The sequence below is a fragment of the Lactuca sativa genome, chromosome 9, assembly GCF_002870075.4.
Source record: "Lactuca sativa cultivar Salinas chromosome 9, Lsat_Salinas_v11, whole genome shotgun sequence".
Lineage (NCBI taxonomy): Eukaryota > Viridiplantae > Streptophyta > Magnoliopsida > Asterales > Asteraceae > Lactuca > Lactuca sativa.
Window position 1 is genome coordinate 45,197,161 of NC_056631.2, and position 19,322 is coordinate 45,216,482.

Consider the following 19,322-nt stretch of genomic DNA (forward strand, 5'->3'; position numbering starts at 1 on the left):
TCACAATGGTAACAAATCCTGGTGCTCAATATTGGGGCTAGTTGGCGACAAAACCCCTGGTAAAGTTCCCCTCTTTGCCACATTTATTGCACCTAGTAGCTGATCAACAAACGCCGTTATGCACCTTCCCGCACTTGCCACAAGTGAGGCCCCTCTAACCTCTAAATTATGAAACAACGGGCTCGAACCGCTTTGGTGCAGGTTGTGGCTGCACCAGAGCCTACCTTTCCTACCTCATTTGGATGTCATTCTCAATCTCCTGACTTCGTGCAACATCCTGAAGCTTAGAAAGGGTACTAAAACGTTGGGTAGACATAAAGTGTCGATTCTCAGTCTTGAGCATGCTCAAGTACCACACCATATGGGCCTGCTCTGAGGCAGAATACTCAGGATAGAAAAGATCCATCTTAGTAAACCTAATGGTGATCTCATTCACTGACTATGATATCTGCCTCAACGACATATATCTCCAAAAAATTCCCCCAAGTAACCGCAACCCTCTACTCTAGAGTATAAGAACCATTTGCAAGGTCCACCAGTCCTTCGCGCCCAGACGAAGAAGGTTCAGGGAGCACCTGACCTTCCAGTCCTTCGGATAGGAACAAGTGAAAAAGAAGCCCTCTACATCATAAATCCATCTCATAGCCACGATCGGGTCCTTAAACCCGTCGAACTCCAGGGAATTCATGTTGCTAAAGTCCCAGTACTGGAATGACCCTCTCCCCCGAACCCCCGCATCAGTGATAACGAAATACCACTCATCAAACAACTCAATCATCATGGTCTTCATAGACTTAAAAACCTCAGGTTGGCACCCCAAACAGCCGCAACCACCTTAGTGGCGATCAACTCGCGAATCATATCATCAGTCAATCCTGGCCTCTCCAGGCTGCCAGCTCCTGATCCAGAACAACTCGTGTTCACCATACAGAAAATGATCGAAAATATATAAGAAACACAAAAATTCATGCTATTACAACCATTACAGAAAACTAAACCCTCGAGGTTTGTAACTTTCTTGCTACACGTATGGGTCTTGTGCTTCCAGTATTACGGGCCCATATTACCTTTCACACTTACTCATGTTTTTCCTAATGGTTCGTCACAGAACACCCGACTACAAAGCCCCACAAATAGGATACGCATACATCCTAAACCCACTCTCTCTCGAGTGGCTAATCATCCCTCAAGATGTCCTACAACAATCACACTCACTTGATTCTAACCTAAGACCATAACCAGACAAGGAACTGAAAATAAGGCTAAATCAAACAATCTCGGGATATAAAATCTTAGTTATGTACAATTATGATGCACACACTAAGTAACTACAGTAATGATGTCAATTCGATCTAGCATACAAGATATTCTCCTAGGCTATTAGGCATCATACATCAGGAAATTCTATCATGCACTTCCTGAAGATCCCAAGCCTACAACTAACATGCAGTTCTATTAAAATCATTATAAGCAAAAAAATGTATGGGTAACTTAGGGTCTACTTTCTTGTTCCAGCTGATCGTACACATCTCATCCTTTCTTAGTTAGTTTTAAAAAAAAATTGAAAACTTTTACAGATCCTTAGTTTGAGTCTAGATTCACATGAATGCTCATCCAATTCTCTCAAACCAGGGCTCTGATACCAACTTGTAACATCCCAAAAATCAAGGTAAAATTTTCATTTTTGAAACCAATCCTAAAACTATAAGTGCTTACAAAACATCGTTTCCAAAAGTCATCAATATGAATCAGAGTATTCCAAAATCAAAATCTCAAAAAAAAAATTCGGGAAATTACGTACAATTAAGCCTTCGTCTTCCCATGTCCTCTGAAGTACCTGAAACCATAACAATCAAACTGTAATCCAAAGCTTAGTGATTTCACCCAAAGTACCACCACACACAAGAAAACAAAGAACGACATGCATATATGAGCCTTCAGCATGATTGGACCGCCTTGTAAGGTCTGCAGCCTATCAGGACCACTCTCCTGGCCTTCGACCTAACTGGACTACCTCGTAGGCCTTCAATCTATCTGGACCACCCAGAGTATCTTGGCCTTCAACACAAAGAAGGACTACCTGAACCCAAAAAAAGATAACATGTCGACATATACAATAACAATAAATAACCAACAAATATAACTATCATAAAGATCTACTAGTCTAACCTATGTCCAATGAATACAATTAATCATACAAATTTACCAGTCTATCATATAACTAGAATAACATCATCCAATACACCAGGAAACATAATCCAGTGGGTCAACGTTGGTGCATTCAACCTACAACTATAGTGACGAAAACTCACCTCACAGTCTGAAATACAGTTGAATAGACTATTGCTCCAAATGTTGTCTCAACCGGTCACCTATATGGTAAACAATGACCTAATCTCAAACTACTATTCAAGTTACCCAAAATACCCCTAAGTCAAACTTGGTTAAATTCCTAGTCAAAGATCAAACCCAAAAAGTCAAAGGGGTTAACACAGACTGAGTATGCCCTGCGTAGCCAGTCACTACGCACGACATAGTGAGGCCCTTCCATGGTTACGGGGCTCTACCTTGGTATGTACACCGTTCAAATCTAGTCCTAACTATCATTTTAAGTCATAAAGTTTCCAACTTTATGACTTCCCATGGTTAGAAGGAGTTCAAAAACCAAAACCCTATCTTGATACACAAACCCAAATATCATAACTCTTTCATGGAGGGATGAAAGGGACCAAGATCACATTTTTATGGTTCCTAAAACTCAAAAACATCTGAAAGGACATCTCCTTTGGTCTAGAGTAAGCCATACTCATGAATACGAAGATTATGGGACCAAAATGTACAAAAACTTAAGAACTAGAAAGATCTAAAGAAACATTCATCAAGTTTATAACTTTATACCTTCGGGAGGTTGCTTGAAAGGTGCAAAACTCAGATCTTCAAGGTTTGAAGCTTCCCGAATGCACTCCAAAGATCTTCCTCCTTCAAGGATGGACATAAAAAGCACAAATGGCTGAAAAACTCACAATGAACACTACGGTTTGCAAGGGATCATTTTGGGAGGATGGAGGCTGGAGGTGGAAAGGGTTTTTAGGGTTAAGGTTGCTTAAGTAGGGCTTAAACCTTCAATATTATGGTTTTCCCTCCTGCCTAGTACGCCATGCGTACTCACATGATTCCACATTTTCTTTTACTAAGCTACGCCATGCGTACGCTCCAAGTACACATGATGTAAGGAGCATTTTGCAAAAAATTTATACATTGAGCCCAAAAGGAAAAATACCTAATGCATGGGTGTTACAAGCTGGATGTTAAGACTACATTCTGATATGGTGACCTTAAGGAAGATATTTACATGTGCCAATCACAAGGTTTCTTGGTGAATCGTAAGGAGAATCTAGTGTGTAAACTGAAGAAGAGTTCATATGGACTGAAATAAGCCCCAAGGTAGTGGTATTTAAAATTCAAAAATTTCATGCAGAAAAATGGGTACAAGAGATGTAATATGGACCATTGCTTTTATCTAAAGAAGTTTAGGTCCTCTTACATTATTCTTTTATTATATGTTGATGATATGTTGGTTACTGGATCATCCATACAGGAAATCAAAAGACTGAAGCAGCAATTCTCCAGAGAGTTCAACATGAAGGACTTGGGAGCTGCTAAACAAATCCTCGGGATGAGCATAGTCAACGATAGAGTTGCTGGAACTTTGAAGCTTTCACAAAAAAAGTATGTTATAAAAGATTATAGAGAAGTTCAGCATGATTGATCCAAAACCAAGATGCACACCTTTGGGAAGTCAATAAAACTTTCCAAGAAATAGTCCCCAAAGACGGATGAAGACAAAGAAGAAAATGCCAAAATCTCATATGCATCAGCAGTATGCAGCTTGATGTATGTTATGGTGTGCACTAGACAGGACATTTCATATGAAATAGAAGTTCTGAGCAGATTTCTGTCAAAATCCAAGTAAAGAGCATTGGGAAGGGGTCAAGTGGCTGTTGTGTTACTTGAAAGGTACTTCTGATGTCACTATATGTTTCAACAAAAATAAAGTGGTTTTCAAAGGATTTGTTGATGCTAATTTTGGGGGATGTGAGAATTTGGGACAAAGCACTAATAGGTATGTTTTCACTATTGGAGGTACAACAGTGAGTTGGATGTCCAAACATCAGAAAAGTATTGCCCTCTTAATTACGGAGGCAAAATATATGGCCATTGCAGAAGCAAGCAAAGAGTTGATATGGTTGAATAATTTTCTATCAGAACTGGGAATAAAACAAGAAGATAGTGTTCTCCAATGTGACAATCAGAGTGCAATACATCTCACGAAAAATTCGGTGTTTCACAACCGAATGAAATACAAAAAGATGCGACATCATTTCATACGAGAACTGATAACTGATGATACATTAAATCTGCAGAAAATCATTGGTATGAAGAATCCAACTGATATGTTTACTAAGGTGGTACCAACTAATAGGTTGATGTTTTGCATGGTTTCAACTGGGCTTCCATGAACTTGAAGAGGAGTAAGGGACTAGAGAAAGAGACGAGTTTTACAGATAATACAAACTTGGTTGGCACCTAAATGATGATAAATCCTCAAAGTGAGAGATTATTAGATATGGAGACTTTGATGGGTTTTATATGTTAAAAAAACTTTTTTTTGATGGAAAAACATAAACCCTAAGTTCAGAAGCACTTTAAAGGATCTATGTTCTCACTATGATATGAAATTAACTATTGAATATCAAGAACCCTAGAAGTACATTACTATTTTATTAGTTAGGTTTTCCAAAATTATAATTTACTAAGTGAATGCGTGCGCCATGCACGAGTTTTAATAATATTGTTATAATAATAAAAAATATATATTATTTAAAATTGTTATATTATTGACATTAACCTTGACATAATAATTTTTACACTAAGTTTATATATAAAAACTCAACTACTTTGAATAATATTACTCAATGAGCTCTATCTGTTGTTTGCTCTAAAAAATATCGATTTAATGTTATTTTTAATAATTGTTATGATCCGTTAATTTAAAATTTTAAATAGCTTTTGGATATTATTTTAATTGAGTTGGCATTTCAATTCTAATTTATATTTAACACATTTTAACATTTTAACTATTAAAGAAAATTTGATCAATTTTGAAGTTTATTTGAGATTTTGGTTTAGGTTTTATATCTAATACCATATTTAAATTAAAAAAAAATTATATGAGTTATATTACTAACACCATAGTTGAATACACAAGTTATGTTTAACACCATATTTATATTAAAAAACTAAATATATTATATTAATATCTCATAAAATATACCACTAATATGATTTTTTTTTCATCTTTAATAAGTCTCATAAGATTGAAAAGCTAACAAATATATCATACATCTCTTGAACTTTATATATAAAAAATACAAAATACTATGAATCTATTATAAGTTTTATTATTGTAAAAACACTATAACATATATTATAAAATTTATATTCAAGAAATTTATTAAACACCCTTAAAATCATACCAAAAAATATGTAGAAGTAAATTTAAACTAAAATATATTTTGTTTCTTCAACTCTTTATAATTCTTTAAATCTTCATATTTGAATCAAAAACCACATTAAACATATGAATATTTTTCGAGGAGAACCTTATAAACTCATAATAAGGATAGAAATGTAAAAATGAGAGGAAAACAAAAAGTTATTAGTAAATGATTTAATTTTAGGAAGATTAAAAATCATTTAGTTAAACAATTATAAGATATACATTAAAAACTTTTGAGTGATTGCTATTAAGTTTTTGAAACTTAAAATGTTGTTGAGGTTTCAAATAAATAAATACGGTATAAGTATATGAGATATCTTAAAATATATTAATTTGGATGATTTTTTTATAAGATTTTTGAATATATATATATATATATATATATATATATATATATATATATATATATTTTGAATTTTATATATAATAAATAACAAATAGTATGAAAGTATTATAAGTTTAACTAACATAAATTTTTTAAAGAAAATATTATCAAGTTTGTATTCAAGAAACATATTAAACATTCTTAAAATTATATAGAAATGATATATACAAATCAACATAAGCTAAAAATATATTTGGTACATTGAGAAAAATAATAAAAATTTACTTTTTTCTACGACTAAAACTAGTTCTTCAACTATTCATATTTTTCAACTCTTTGTATTAAAATCACACACCACTTCCATATGAATGCTTTTGTATGTGAATCTTACTTATATACTAATAATATTGATAGATATATAAATAAGGGGGAAAACAAAAAGTTATTAGTAAACTAGAAAGTTTCCCTTCGCGTTGGGGGGGGGGGGGGGGGAAGTTGTTGCTTTTGCGTCAAAGTAAAGTACATTGCCTAAGTTGTTAGCCACAATAAAGTACGTTGCCATTGTAGGAGATTTGTCCATTTACAAATGTGTAAATGTTATAATAAGAAAATACAATCCAATAATAATTGGATAGAATTTCCACAGGAAAATATATCAAAGTGTTGCAGTATGCTATAAAAAAAAAGAATGTGCGTTGTTAAATTGAAAGAGATTATACAGCATGTCTCAACAGCCCCATCCATCTTCCCATTATGTTCAACTTTCCACAAAGAAATTAAATCACATCATTATCTAAGACTAAGATTGACATCCCATGCAGCTATCAATTTCTCCAACGTTAAAAATTCATATGATACTAAATTCTCCACTTGTAAGATTCATTCCACGCAAAAATATGTAGATCTTGTCTGTTGAATCAAGAGCACATGAGTAACCGTAAACATATCAGAAAACCATCAAGGCAACCATCAACACAAGGGCAAAAAACAATCACAAAGAAACCTAAAACACCATGATAAAACAAATTACCAAAACTGCCCCTTCTTTCCAAGGCATTTGTTTGACCAGAACTACACTTCAAAACTGTAACAGAAGACTGGAAGAAGGATGATAGTGAGGCTGCCAAGAGATGTTAACGTTAGAGTAAACAAAATCAAATGGTCAAATAAATCAAAGGTGTTGATTGCAAGAAGGCTAGCACTGAAAGTTGCCAACAAATCTAACAAAAAAACTAAGTTTATGAAAAGCCTAACATACACGAAAATTCAACCAGGTACAACGATTGTAATTATACTGGAATTGGAATTACCTCCAAATACTTGTGCTTCTTGATTCTAATGAATGGGTTTTTTGTTCATTCCTCTTCCTGGAAATGAAATCGAACCCACATAATCTCCTACAGAGTATTGGCTATTGTTTCCCTTCCTCTAGTCTCCTGTACGACATATTCAACACACCTGACCAAGTCGCTGATACCACTCTAAATCTTGATTTGAAGTAAGCTTTGTTGTATGGGTTTACTGAAAGGTAATTTGCTATTAGAGAACAAAATCTACAACTATAGAAGAATAATAAATAAAAAGCGCAAAAGAATATTAAAAAAAACTTACAAATAGATGTTTAAAGTGTTGAAATCTTCATTAAACCTGCAACGAAACGAAACAAAGAAAAAATCTGTGAAATATGAAATCAACAACAACTATAAGTATACTTAACTGGGTGAAGTTGAATCCATAACGATGGAGTGCGCGTAGGGTTTGTGGAGGCCATATATTCGGCAACAAAGCATATAATCGGGGAGAAATTGAAAGGAATTGAGATAATCACCGCCTTTTGTTTCTGGTGAGAAGCATAAAATAGCGGTGGTAAACATCAAACAAACCTAATTCAGTGGAGCAAATCCGTTCTTAAGCTCACTCGGATCCTCAAAATGCGATACTCCACTTCCACCAGGACCTTGGTAGACCGATTGCTAAAAATTAGGGCTTATCAGGATGTTGCTACGTCGCCTATAAACAACCTCATACCCGTTTGAAGCTTCAATTTAAGAGGGAAAACGCAAATTCCAAATAGCGTCAGAAGTTGTGAAGAATCGAAAGTAAAGGATGCAGAAGAAACAAAAGGGAAAAAGCCACCATTTCCTCACTTAATCAGGTCCGACCGATGATACGGGCGACGATACAGAGAGGTGGAGATCAATATTAAGGATGAGAAAGGAGAAATATCTGGAAAGCATGAAAGAGGGGAAATCGAAAAAAATGACCATATGTGGGAAGTTAGCGGTGGAGACATCGATATTAGGTGAAAAGGCGGTGGAGAGAAGAAGATTGGGTTGAAACGGTAAAAGGAAGGAGATGGGTAGCTAGAGCAATGGTATTGGAAGTTTAAGTCGGTCCATCGTGGGTGGAGGACACGTCGTAAGGTCCACTACCGACATCGTAACTGATGTGGTAACCTATAAATAGTAACTGTGGTCGGGTAAAATTCAACCCATAGGAACAGATCAGGGTAGAAAATGAAAATATCTAAACTTATAGATCAATTCTGCCAACACTAACGAATGCGAGTATAGGGGCCAAAAGAGACAAATAGGATACATATTTACTGTTACTATTCTTCACAACTTATATATATATATATATATATATATATATATATATATATATATATATATATATATATATATATAATGACATTAATTTTATAAATATGCAAAATCATTTAGTTAAGTAATTATAAGATATAAGTTAAAAACTCTTAAATGATTGTTATTAATTGGTTGAAAGTTGAAGGGTTGTGGAAATTTAAAATGAATATGACCTAAGTATTTGATATGATTTGAAGTATATTCAATAAGATTGCCTCTTTTAGAGGATTTATAAAGACAAAGATTTATTTTCATTTTTTTTTTGTGTTTTTTACATTGAAATTGAACAAATCATCATATTATTAAAATTTTCTAATCATATATATTTGAGTAAAATATTTATCAATACTATAATTATACTTTATAATTATATTAGTTACACATCCGATAATGTAACCGAATAATGAAAAATTATAGGAATTTGCAAACTAAAAGAATACATCTTCAACTAATTGTAAGAAATAAATTTAAATAGTTACCTTTTTCTTTTTCGTTTTTTTTTTCTTCAAATATACAACCATAAATATTTCTAAAATCTAAAGAAAGTAGAAAAAAAAATATGTAAATGAAATTGAAACCTAGAAAATCATTCAAGTACCTTTTAGGTTTTCAAAAGCATGATTATTATATTCTTAGTTCTTTCCAACATATTTTATCATTGAAACTCTTTCTTTCATTGTGGGTAACCAAAAATGAAATAATCTTTTTATATAAACAAAACTAGTTGTGAGACCCGTATGTTATACGGGTTGGATAAAACAAAAAAAATTAAATATGAAGGTTTAAAAAAATATATATTTAAATTTCAAATTTAAAATTTGAATTTAAAAGGAAATATATTAAATATTATATGAGTTGTAATATTGTAATTTATTGGTTATTTTCAATTAAGGCAATTATTAATTAAGGTTTAAATATGATGTGTTAATTAAGAAAGATAAAAAAAAATGAGAAAATGACAAATGGAAAAAATATTTATTCAAAAATACCACAAAATGACAAGTGTCACAACTCATAAGAGATTGACATGTGGCAAAAAAAACTTTCATTTATTAAGGAGGATATTTCAATTAATAAGGTAGTTAATTAACATTAGATGAAAATGTAATAGTTTCAAATGAATATGGTTTAAAATAGATAATTTATCTTTATTATATTGATTTGAATAACATACCTTATACCTTATAAGAATTATAAAATTATAAACATTTAATATTACTTTTTTTAATCATATATTATCTTTACTGATATAGTTGGCCGTCTTTGACTCTAAATCTTCTAAATTCTAATATAAGACACAACTGTGTCTTAAATCTGGATATAATTCTAGACCTTAATATGTAAAATGGGTATAATTTAATTAATGACTTTGTAAACGAAGTTTTCATTTTCCGTCACATATGTTTATCATATTTTAAAATTTTAACAATGATGCAACAAAAATTATTAAGAAGGAAAATCATTGAAAACATTCATTTCAAGCATATATATGGTCATCTAATAACCATGGTTACTAGTAATAGATTGATATATGCGTCCATGAGGATATCATATCCCGATGATCATCCGAACCTGAATGCCCCCTTGAAGATATTATGTCCCGGTGATCGAATGCTTATAACGTTTTAGTCTTAGATATTTGGTTCGAACGGATTATTTGAAACACATGCGTTTAGAGCACAATGTAGGTCATTGGCAAACGAATATTCCTCATTCCTCAAATTCCCATGAGAAGGGTAACTCTCCTTTTGTTCATGCTTTATAGAGGGGAAAAAGGTGCCAACTCGTGTCCTCGCTATGAGCCCCTTTGTTTCAAAGTTAAAAAGGATTGATGTATCTTTAGAATTTAAAGAATCCAAAATGATTTCAGGAGCTCTTTGTAGATTCTGACAAGTATGGTTTCTCATGTAGGTTGTTTTATATTTTGGTGGCTTGTCTTGGATCTTTTGGACTTGTTTTGCTGCGAGGCATCCTTGGTCAAACTTATAGGTACACCTATAATAACTCCTAGCATATCAACAAATATATACAACCAAAATTAGCAAAAAGAAAATATTTTATTATACACATTTTCTCCAAATGAATAGGTCAACAGAGACATACTTTCATGTTTCCAAAAAAATATACCTTTGATGGTTTGTATTGTTAATATGCTTTTGACCATATTTTCTCCATGCATGCCCATCATCAACCAAAGTAGAGGTCACTTGTGATGACGTCCATGAATTTTTTCTACATGTGTCCAAATAAACTGGAAATTAGTAGCTTGACTACAAATACAGGCGTACATATATAGGTATATCCTCCTTAATAAATGGAGTTTGTTTTTTGTCACACGTCAATCTCTCATTAGTTTTGACACTTGTCATTTTGTGGTATTTTTAAAATAAATATTATGCACTTGTCAATTTTTGGTTTGTTTCAATTTTTGGCATATATGAAATTCTTCCTATTATTATATGTAAAATATTAAATATAATATATATGATATTAAATGACAATAAATATATTTCTTTCTTTCTTATTTTAAAGTTGTATATTAAAAATATTTTTTATTTACATTTTAATGTTTAATTTTTTTTAAATAAACTCATGTAATATACGGGCCTCACACCTAGTGTATATATATATAAGCTCATTCCAAATAGAAATTGGATGCATAATTAATGACCTTAAAGTTATGGTATCAATTTCCAAAGATTTTTCTAAATATATAGGGATAACAAATAAAAATAATCTTAAAAGTCATATCTAGTAACTGGACGTATTATAGATTTAGGGTAATTAATTAAAACTATTACAATATGATGATATTATTAGACATACCTTCTTTTGTGGCATCCCTTTTTACGTTTTGCCGGGATGATATTTCCCTCATTTTTGCCTGAATTTTCGGATTTCTGCCCATCCGAACTATATGATAAACACATATCACTTGTCGGAATCTCAAGATGCTGGTTCGAAGTGCAAGAGCCCAAGATTAAGAGTGTATTCTTAAACATCGCTATGATTTGCATCACAAGGCCATCTTCATATGTGGGATTACACTCGATCTTTCTCGGCCACTGAAGCATCTCCCGCAGATTATTGGTCAACTCCTTGCCTTGGATCAGCTCGTGAAAAGCTTTTATCCTGTCGCTTGGCAAACTCTCCGGCCAGGTTGCAGTCTGATCCATACTATATTCTCGGGTTTTGAGAAATAGTTAGATGAAGTAAAACCACATACCACAACTCCAGAAATTTATAAACTGGAAAAATAGAAAAATATGATTTAAAATGAATATAAGATGAAAAAGGCAATTGACAGGAAGTTTAACAAATTTGTTTTAGCAATTCCATCTCACTGCCACGCACTACAATCCAAACAGAAATCAGTAATATATTAAGGACGCGATAAGGTGAAGGTGGGAGAAAGAATGTGACGAATCCAAAACCGTGTCCACTGACGTACTCCATGGCTTTCAAAAGGTCTTTGAGAATGCATCGAAATTGACGATGCGGAAATGGCAACAATAAAATACACCAGCCTTGTTTTTATATGGGTTGATGTTATTGACTGTCCAATAACTTTTGAGTACAGTATTAAATAGTTTCTACCAGTAATCATTATTGTGTTTTCTATCTATAACTAAAATCACAATTTTTTTTGTAAAAAGGTTCATTTTTGCAAGGTGAAGGATCACTACTAAAGTACTACAAGGAAAAAGATAATTAGCGGCGACAAAAGTCGTCGTTAAAAGGTCAAATTATCGTCGGTAGTCGGTAATAGTAATAGTGGCGACACGTAATAAGTCGTTGCTACTGCTTCATCGCTATTAATCAAATTGTCGCCGTCAATGAAAATTGTCGCCGCTAATGAGTCTGTCTTCGGTAAAGAGTGTTGACGTCGCTAATGATGTTGTCGCCGGTAATAACAATTTTCATTTTTTAATTTTTTTTATTCAATGATTTTGGTTGCCGGTAAAAATATCGCCAATAATTACATAACAACATTCGATTAAATATCAAAATTAATAGTGTCGACGTTAATTACAAAACAAACATCCGATTAAATATCAAAAGTAATAGTGTCGTCGGTAATCGCATACACATCCGATTAAATATATAAAAATAATAATATCGACGGTAATAGTGTCGCCCGGTAATTATATAACATCCGATTAAATATAAAAAGTAATAATGTCATCGGTAATAGTGTCGCCGGTAATTACAGAAAACAAACATAAATTTTACAATCTAACAAGTAGCAAAGCGTGATAACAAGTTTAATATGCAAATAAAACTCATCCCTACATACCATCATCTTCGTTTCCATCGTTTCCTCGATTATTTTAGGATTGAAAAAACGAATAAAGCTCATCCCTACATGTCGGGTCGTTGAGCATTGCACGAAGATTTTCCAACTACATAAGTAATAACAACATATATAAACTTATAAGTTAAATTATCAAACATAAACAAAAACTATCAAAGTACATTGATATTTTTAAATTAAGACGAAAAGCCAAAGTACATTGCTATTTCTTGCACTTGGGACAAAAACCCAATTGTCAAAGTTTTTAGCAAATAATCACCACAAACCAAAATTATCAAATCAACATGCATTTAATGATGCTAAAGTAGATTGTTATTTTTAAACTAAGACAAAAAACCAAAGTACGTTGTTATTTTTTGCACTTGGGACAAAAACCTAATTACCAAAGTTTTTAGCAAATAATCACCACAAAACCAAAATTACCAAATTAACATGCATTTTATGATGCTAAAGTAGATTGTTATTTTTAAACTAAGAGAAAAAAACCAAAGTACGTTGTTATTTTTTGCACTTGGGACAAAAACCTAATTACCAAAGTTTTTAGCAAATAATCACCACAAAACACAAATTACCAAATCAACATGCATTTTATGATGCCAAAGTAGACTATTATTTTTAAACTAAGACAAAAAAAACCAAGGTACATTGTTATTTCTTGCACTTGGGACAAAAACCCATTTATCAATACTTTTAGCAAATAATCACCACAAAACCAAAATTACCAAACTAACATGCATTTTATGATGCAAAAGTAGATTGCTATTTTTAAACTAAGACAAAAAACCAAAGTACATTGTTATTTCTTGCACTTGGGACAAAATCCTAATTACCAAAGCTTTTTGCAAATAATCACCAAAAAAAACCAAAATAGATTGTATTACTTGTGATGGTTGTGATGGTTGTGGTGATGGTTGTGATGGCTATGAAATCGGCGGGAGACCAGAGGGTTTACGGCTGATGCATCTTATATGACCACGTCGTTCTCCTAATACTTTCTCAAAAGCAGCTCTTTCTTGAGCGGATGTTAACTCACTTTCACCTTGGGAGCTCTTCGACTAACCGATTCTGTAACTCCCAAAAGTAAGTAACAATTAAGTATAAATAAACATTTAATTACATGATAAAATTATAATTAAATACTTACATATTGTTGTTCCGCCTCAATAGTAACAAATACACCATCCCTATCGGTATGAGCTTTATGAAACGTTTCCACTCTTTTAAGGTTCTGTTTAACTTTAAAAATAAGATTATATTTTAAACAAATAATTACATGTATTGTACATTACCTTCTTATAGCAAGTACTGTTATACGAGCTCGACCCCCCACGATTCACATTTGTTTGCTTTTCACAGACTTTTGTGTTCCTTTCTGAAGTAATTATGTGTTCATCCGTTTGGAAATGCTCAACTGCTTTCTTCCAGTTATCAACTTCCATACCCTCTGGAGGGTTGGCTAATGCTCTCGGGATATCTTCATACCCTCCGACTAACATAAAATATTCTTTTGCATCAACTTTACATTCTCGATAACCTTTTAACAAAGCTGCTTGAGAACTCTCTGTCAACATATTAGATTGTACATCCTGGTACATCTAATCCGAATCAATCTTTGTCTACAAAAAAAAAGTTAACAAGTAAAAACCAGTTATAGTTAACCATATAAAATATTTTTAAATAAATAATTACCCCTAAATGTTGTAATACAATGTCCTTTTTTGCAGGGGAAACTTTTTTCCTTGTCCATTTATCAAAAGGGACCATTTGCCACATTGTTTTTCTAACTTCTCATGAAAACATGGCTTTCGGCTCTCCTACGGGATCAAATGTTATATCCCTATCATACTCCATGCTAATCGGTTTGCCCTGATTCCACAAGATCGCTCTTTCAAGGTTTATATTTTTCGCTTTGCCTCAAACTTTCCTACGTGCACGTTGCTCAACTACAAATGTAATTAAAAATTATTAGAAACGGTATTTAATTTATAATAACTGAATAAAAATAGTAAATAAAAATTCATAATAAGACTTATGGTCCTGCTCGTGATGACTAACACCTCTACCACCTGGGAGAGGTGGGTGCTCAGCTCCATCGCCCCCGTGTCCACGACCCATAACAGCAGCCATGGAATACACAAACGAAAGCCATATTGACATCATTTCTTGAAAAATTATAAGATATACAAATACAATTTTTATTAAAAATACACATTACATAGAAATAAACATTTACATAGGAATAAACATTTCTATTTAACTAGAAATCCAAATAAAGTTCATATTACAAACACGTATTACATAAGAACTATTCTAATCAGAATCTTCCTCATATCCTTCAGTGTTTTCTTCGGTATCATAATCAGAATCGGTCTCATCGTAATCAGTCTCGCAATAAGAAACATCATTGACTCTACTAGTTGGCGGATGAACATCAGTTGCACTTTCTACATCAACAATGACTCTAGGAATGTTTTGAAAGCATATGCTAAAATCGATAAAAAATGGAGCATCGGATGAAGATATATTTTGAAGTACATCGACATTGTCTACATTTTCGTGTCAGCCATTGTCAAAATTTTGGACACAATTATCGTTCGATTGTAGATACCAAATACTTCGATTATTAACATACTCGACAACACACCGATGGTTATTGTTTGGCTCTCTGATGTAGCACACTTGTTTGGCTTGTGAAGCATATATGAGTTGATCATCCTTGTATGTTTCACGTTGTGTGTCGATACTGGTGAAATTATCACTAGAAATAACTCTTTTTCGAGTATCAAACCACTTGCAATGAAATAGCACAATTGAATAATCATGTGTATACATCAACTCTATAATCTCTTATAACTGGCCATAATATTTCTCGCCTTTCTCACCCACTGCTAAAACCCCAGAGTTTTGTGTTGTGCGTTGTGCGTCACGACTAAGTACCATAAACCTAACACCGTTGACTATGCATGCGGTGTAAGAATAAGCATTCATTTGCGGACCCATTGCAAGAGTCGACAACTCTTTGTGGAATTCTGGAGAATTTTCTATTTTCATTTGATGAACCACAATTATAAAGTAATATGTATTATGTATTCATTAGATCAATGAAACAAATTTGTTTATTAATTTATATTACCTTTTCACGAAACCAATTACGAAATTCTCTCTTTTCATCACTTTGGGGATGTTTAGATTTGAATTTCCTATGTTGATGACCAAAAGATATAGATTTAAAAAGTTAAAAAAATTATGGATGAAAGTTAGAGATAAGATAAGTTACTTGATATACTGTGTGACTTCTTCACAGCTATTCAATACAAACCATTCAATGTTATGCATTTCCGTTCAATTAAGAGTTTTGATTTGAGTTGTGCTGGTCGATCGACATTTAGACTCAAACATCCAAAACTTTGTTTTTTCAATGACATCATCTTCATTTCTTTCTGGATGATTGAATTGATTCTTTACATCTTGAGGGTACATCGAACAAAATGATAAAGCTTCTTCTACAACATAATCCTCAGCTATAGAACCTTCCAGCCTCGCCTTGTTTCTGACATAGCTTTTTAGTTTTTTCATATACCTTTCGATGGGATACATCCATCTCATACATATCGGGCCTCTGACAATCGCTTCATCAGGTAAATGCAAAAGTAAATGAACCATAATGTCAAAAAATTTTAGAGGATAAATCAATTCTGACTTGCACAAGATTGCAATAATGTCTAGTTTTGCTTTCCTCATATCCTCCACCTTCAATGTTCTGGAACAAAGTTGCTTGAAAAACGTACAAAGGTCTACAATAGGTGTATAAGTGTCTTTGTCTAACAACCCTCTTACTCCAATCGGTATCAAACGCTGCATAAGAATGTGGTGGTCATGCGTTTTCAACCCAATAATGTTAGTATTGGTATCGTTCACTTTCTTGCTAATGTTAGAATCAAACCCATCCGGCAGTTTAACATCTTTTATAAATTGACAAAAGAGTTGTCGACTAGATTTCGTGAAAGAGTATCTTGCATGGGGTCTATAAAACTTGTCACCATTTTTTTTGTAACCATTCATTTCTCCAAATGTTTAGAATTCTCAAGTCCTCTCATGAATTTGATGTGTATTTACTTTTATCGTTCATTAGAAGAGTACCTAACAAACTCTTGTCCACATTTTTTTGGACATGCATGAGATCTATGTTGTGTTTCAACTATAGAGAAGACCAATACTCGAGTTTGAAGAAAATGCTTGTTTCGACCAGTTCAACTCGTAATCTTTCCATTTTGGCTGCCCACCTCCATGCTCAAGATTTTTACCCGATTTACGAGTTAGTAGACGACCTAGTTGCTCTTGTATGTCATTAAAGTCCAACCTCTTTCTTAACGGATCATTAGCATCTAGGAAACAACGATGACCGATATATACGACTTAATTTGTTGCATGGTACGAAGGAGTGTCTTCATTGCAAGTAGCACATGCTCTATACCCTTGCCCACTCCAACCTGGATAAACTACTATGAGCTAGCCAGTCGTTTATTGTCCACAACAACATAACTCTCATCGTGAAGAATGTGTTTGTCACCGCATCTTTAATACGTATGCCTAAGTTCCACAAATGTTTAAGCTCTTCCACCAATGGCCTAAGGAAAACATCCATATCCTTATCATGAGCTTTCGGGTCGGGAATCAACAAAGTCAACATGAATGTTAACTCTTTCATACAATGCCAGGGTGGCAATTGTGTGTGGTGAGTATGGCCGGCCATGTGCTATGTGGATTGCACATGTTTCCAAATGGATTGAAATCGTCAGCTGAAAGACCTAGGTGTATGTTAAGGGTTACACTCAAGAAGTCAGGGTAGTTTTTATCAAAATCTTGCCAATGTTCCCCATTAACAGGATGACGCATCACGCCATCTTTTGAACGTCCGGTATTATGCCAAATCATATTTTTGGCAGTGTGCCTCAAACAATATAAACGTCGTAGTCTAGGGGTCACAGGAAAGTACCGTAACACCTTATGAGCTACTTTCTTACCCTTGGTGTTTTTATCGATCCATCGGCTCTCTTTACAAACGGGACAAACTTGCAATGAATCGTGTTCTTTCCAAAAGAGACAACACTCGTTTTTGCACACATGTATCGACTCATACCCCAGACCAATAGACTTCAAATTCTTTTTGGCTAGATAATGTGAAAGGGGAACCTTGTTGCATTTGGGAAATGCTAATTGCAACAACTCAAAGAGTTGATCAAGTGAACTATCAGTCCATTTGTTGTTCACCTTGATATGCATTAACTTTGCTAGAAACTCAAGGGAAGAAAAAATGCAACCAGGATACAATTTAGTTTCCACTTCTTCTAACAACTGTGCAAAATCATCATCCACACAGCTACCCCTTGTATTCGAGGTTCCTTCATCAAGGTTGGTATCATTTTCTCTCGACTCCCTCATCACATCGTCGAATAAATCGATCATTTCGTTACTTGGCAAGACGACTGGAGGAATAAAAGATTCACCATGATAGATCCAAAATTTGTACAACTTACTAAAACCATTTATAAATATATGGCGTTCCACTACAGTCGGGTACTTGAAGTAACGGTTATCACATTTTTCACACGCACATCTGATTTTACCATTACTATCAAGGTGTGACTTGGACTTCTTGATAAAAGCTTTGAGTCATGCTTGAAACTCGGGATGGTTTCGATAGAGATTAGTAGTCCAACTTTTATCAATAGACATGATATTGCTGAAACAAAATTTTGGGTTTAGAGTTTAGTATACAGAATTAGCATTTTTTTTACAATCCACATTTTTTTTACAATAAAAAACAAAAAATTTAAAATTTTAAAAATAAAAAAATTATAATTATAATTTTTTATTTATGCATTTTTAATTAATTTTAATTACAATTACATGTAATTTTTATAGGCAAAAATTTTAAGTATTAAATAAAAAGGTTAAAGATCCAACGAATCAATTTTTTCCATACATTTGTTTTATTTATAGTAGATGTACAAATATACCCATGATTATTGAAAAAAAAATTATTTGTTTCTTTTAATATATTTAGCAATTAGTTTGTAATGAATAAAATATTAAATATAGAAAAATTAATAATTTGGTATATCCATAAAAAAAACATTTCTTACTATTATATCTTTTTATATATTTTTTATTGATAACATTTTTTTTCAATTATAGCATTGTATTTTAAACAATTATATTATGTTGTTGTGTTGTTCTTTTTTACTGTCGAGATTAATATATATATATATATATATATATATATATATATATATATATATATATATATATATATATATTATTTATAACATTGTATAAATATGTTGCAAGATTATAAGTTAATTTGAAGATTATAAGTTAACTATAGAGCTTATTGGTTAATTTGGGGTTACCTTGAGAATAAACTAGAAACTTTCTAGTATTCGTATAGAAGTTTTTAAACAATTTAAAACA

At 32.8% G+C, this 19,322-nt stretch overlaps 1 protein-coding gene across 2 annotated transcripts; it reads right to left on the reverse strand.

The window, feature by feature from the left end:
- Nucleotides 1-9,872: 9,872 nt before the first annotated feature.
- Nucleotides 9,873-11,830, reverse strand: LOC111921522 (probable WRKY transcription factor 70). 2 transcript variants are annotated; one of them, XM_042898302.2, is made up of 3 exons: nt 11,360-11,830; nt 10,661-10,765; nt 9,873-10,528 (listed from the first exon to the last, which is right to left on the reverse strand). In XM_042898302.2, the coding sequence occupies exons 1-3, from the start codon at nt 11,707-11,709 to the stop codon at nt 10,165-10,167; spliced, it is 819 nt and encodes a 272-aa protein (XP_042754236.1). In that variant the 5' UTR covers nt 11,710-11,830; the 3' UTR covers nt 9,873-10,164. The 2 variants fall into 2 exon arrangements, with proteins under 2 accessions (XP_042754236.1, XP_023772873.1); XM_023917105.3 differs by having other exon boundaries at nt 9,873-10,540; nt 11,360-11,796.
- Between the last annotated feature and the right edge of the window lie 7,492 nt (nt 11,831-19,322).